This window comes from Austrofundulus limnaeus, unplaced genomic scaffold (genome assembly GCF_001266775.1).
Source record: "Austrofundulus limnaeus strain Quisiro unplaced genomic scaffold, Austrofundulus_limnaeus-1.0 Scaffold5, whole genome shotgun sequence".
Taxonomy (NCBI): Eukaryota; Metazoa; Chordata; class Actinopteri; order Cyprinodontiformes; family Rivulidae; genus Austrofundulus; species Austrofundulus limnaeus.
Window position 1 is genome coordinate 1,722,528 of NW_013952407.1, and position 2,311 is coordinate 1,724,838.

General features: G+C 42.1%; 1 protein-coding gene across 1 annotated transcript in view; it reads right to left on the reverse strand.

Moving 5' to 3' along the window:
* Positions 1 to 23: 23 nt before the first annotated feature.
* LOC106530275 (protein RIC-3) overlaps positions 24 to 2,311 on the reverse strand; it is a gene marked incomplete at its 5' end in the record, with an annotated part of 9,282 nt that continues 6,994 nt past the window's right edge. Inside the window, 3 exon segments of the mRNA XM_074559767.1 lie at positions 24 to 1,598; positions 1,712 to 1,863; positions 2,151 to 2,253. Of these exon segments, the coding sequence (XP_074415868.1) occupies positions 832 to 1,598; positions 1,712 to 1,863; positions 2,151 to 2,253 (1,022 nt within the window). The 3' untranslated portion in view covers positions 24 to 831.

Here is a 2,311-nt window from a genome sequence, read left to right on the forward strand (position 1 = left end):
GTAATATATTTACTGAGAAAAATGGTGACGTGTTCAGTACTTATTTTACCCGCTGTAGCTGAAGCAAAGCATTAAACAAGAGGCTGGTTTTTACCAGGCTAACAAAACGGCAAAACACACAGTAAWTGATATAACTGGTAAAATTAAAGACAAAAGGAAAATAAAATTAAACCAATAAAAAACGACAGCCAGAGCTGGGGAAAAAGCCCTGTTTAAAACATTTACAATCAATGATGCCTTCAAAGTAAGCCAGACTAGTTTATAAAAGAAAACATTTAAGTTTTTTTAAAAGACATTTGCAAGAGTAGAACTGAACATCTCTCTATATTTACCCTTAATGCTGTGAACTGAGTCTACTCAGATGTTGGAGAAAAATAAACATGTTTTTTTCCAGTAATAAAAGATGTTTGTTGCATCTGTAGCAGGGGAGAAATCATTATGAACCACTAGGTGGAGCCAGATATGACTCTAAAATCTGGATATGTTCTGTCACTGGCTTAATATTGAGTAAATTAATCTTTAGTCATCAAAAAAGAAATGTTTGGTGAATATTCTGACCTTAATGAGTTGTGAGGTTGAGGTTTTTGGAGAATTGGGGTATTTTCTACTGTTAGGGTGCAGATTTGTTCCATCAGAACAAAACAAGATGAGCTGTGTACTTTAACTATCAAAGGTCATATYATGTAAGATTGGTGTAGTTAGTAATATCGTGTTAATGCACTGAACATTCATTTTTCTGAGAAACACAAAAGTATAAACAAGAGTCACTAACAGTACGGATAAACACAGGAAGAATGACTTCACTATAACTTATTTTAAAGACAGAAAAGTTCATGTTTGTCTTCTGTTTCMCATCCTCAGCCCACTCTGCCCAATATTTTTAGGCCCGTCTGCTCGGAGATGGCCTTCACCCTCCACTGCAGCTAACGTTAGCAAACCCTCCTCTGTCTCCTCTTCTGCTCCTTCCTCTGGGTTAGAAGAGCCTTCACAGCTGAACTGCAGGCTCTCTGCCTCTGTCAACGGATCGTCATCAGCTTCCTCCTCCTCTTCCACCTCTGTGCCTTCATCATCGTCCTCCATCTCATCTTCCCGCTCCTCTTCCTCCTCCTCAAACGTGTCCTGTTTGGGGTAGTGGAAGACGCGTTTCTGGTCACTGAAGCTTATTTGCTTCTTCCCCACGTCATGCTGCTGCAGCTCTCTGCTCACCTCGAAACCAAGTCTCTCCTGTTTTCTCTCCACAGCAGGTGAAGCAGGACTGAGCAGCTGCTTTTTCTCCTCATCCTCCTCTTCTTCTTCGTCCTCCTCTTTCATGCCTTCCTCTACCTCCTCCACYTAGTTCTCTGCTTCTTCCTCTCCTTCATCCAGGTCTTCGTCATCCTCATTTAAATCATCCTCTTCTCTATCATCATCCTCCTCTTCATCTTCCTCCTGCACTATGGATAGCTTCCTTGCCATGATCTCTTCCTCTTCCTGTTCCATCCTCTCTGCTAGCGCCTCGGCAGTGGGCTGACTGGGGGGTTCCTCCGGTCTTAACTTCTCAAACCTACGTCTGTAACTGCGATCACTGTCATACTCCGGGTAAGTCTCCTCTGGATAGCCTGTGTTGGAACACAAGAAAACACAGCTTTACGTCATTAACGAGGTGTTCGGACTCACCAGAGACGAACCCTGCTTCGCTGTAATCCTGAGAACCGTTTGAGGAGGCATGTACCTTCCCAGTCTGCACCATAAGGGACCTCCTCAGCCTCCATCTCTGGGGAGGCTCCCTCCAACCGACTCTCCTGCATCAGCAGTGAGATCTGCCGAAMCTGCCTCAGGAGCTTCTCTTCCTTCTTTGATGTTGAGGTTTTACTCTTCCGCCTTCTGCAATCATAGAGCAGCACAAACATGGCAGCCAAGTCAGGGTTGAGATATTTTGTACATCAACTTTAACCACTTTAATAAACTGTTCAATTCTTTACTTTGATATGTAAATAAAAGTTATTTCATATGAAGAAAGAAAAAAAAATCACCAATCATAGTTAATCAGAACCAGTTTAGCACAGTGAGARGTATCAGTAAATGTTCTGCTGATCATTAAAATGTGAAATTTAAGCTGTAAAATCAATTAATAGAAGCATTTACAAGAGAACTGCTGGAACAACCCTGACCTGGAAGAACACTGGCTCTTCCCYGAGACGATCCTCTCCATCATCATCTCTGCTTGCAGAAGTCTCTGCTGAAGCCTGGCGAGCTCATAATCAGAACCTAAACCTGTCACATAAAATACTGTAAAAACACTGAAAGCACAAATCAGTGAGTAGTATTTTTT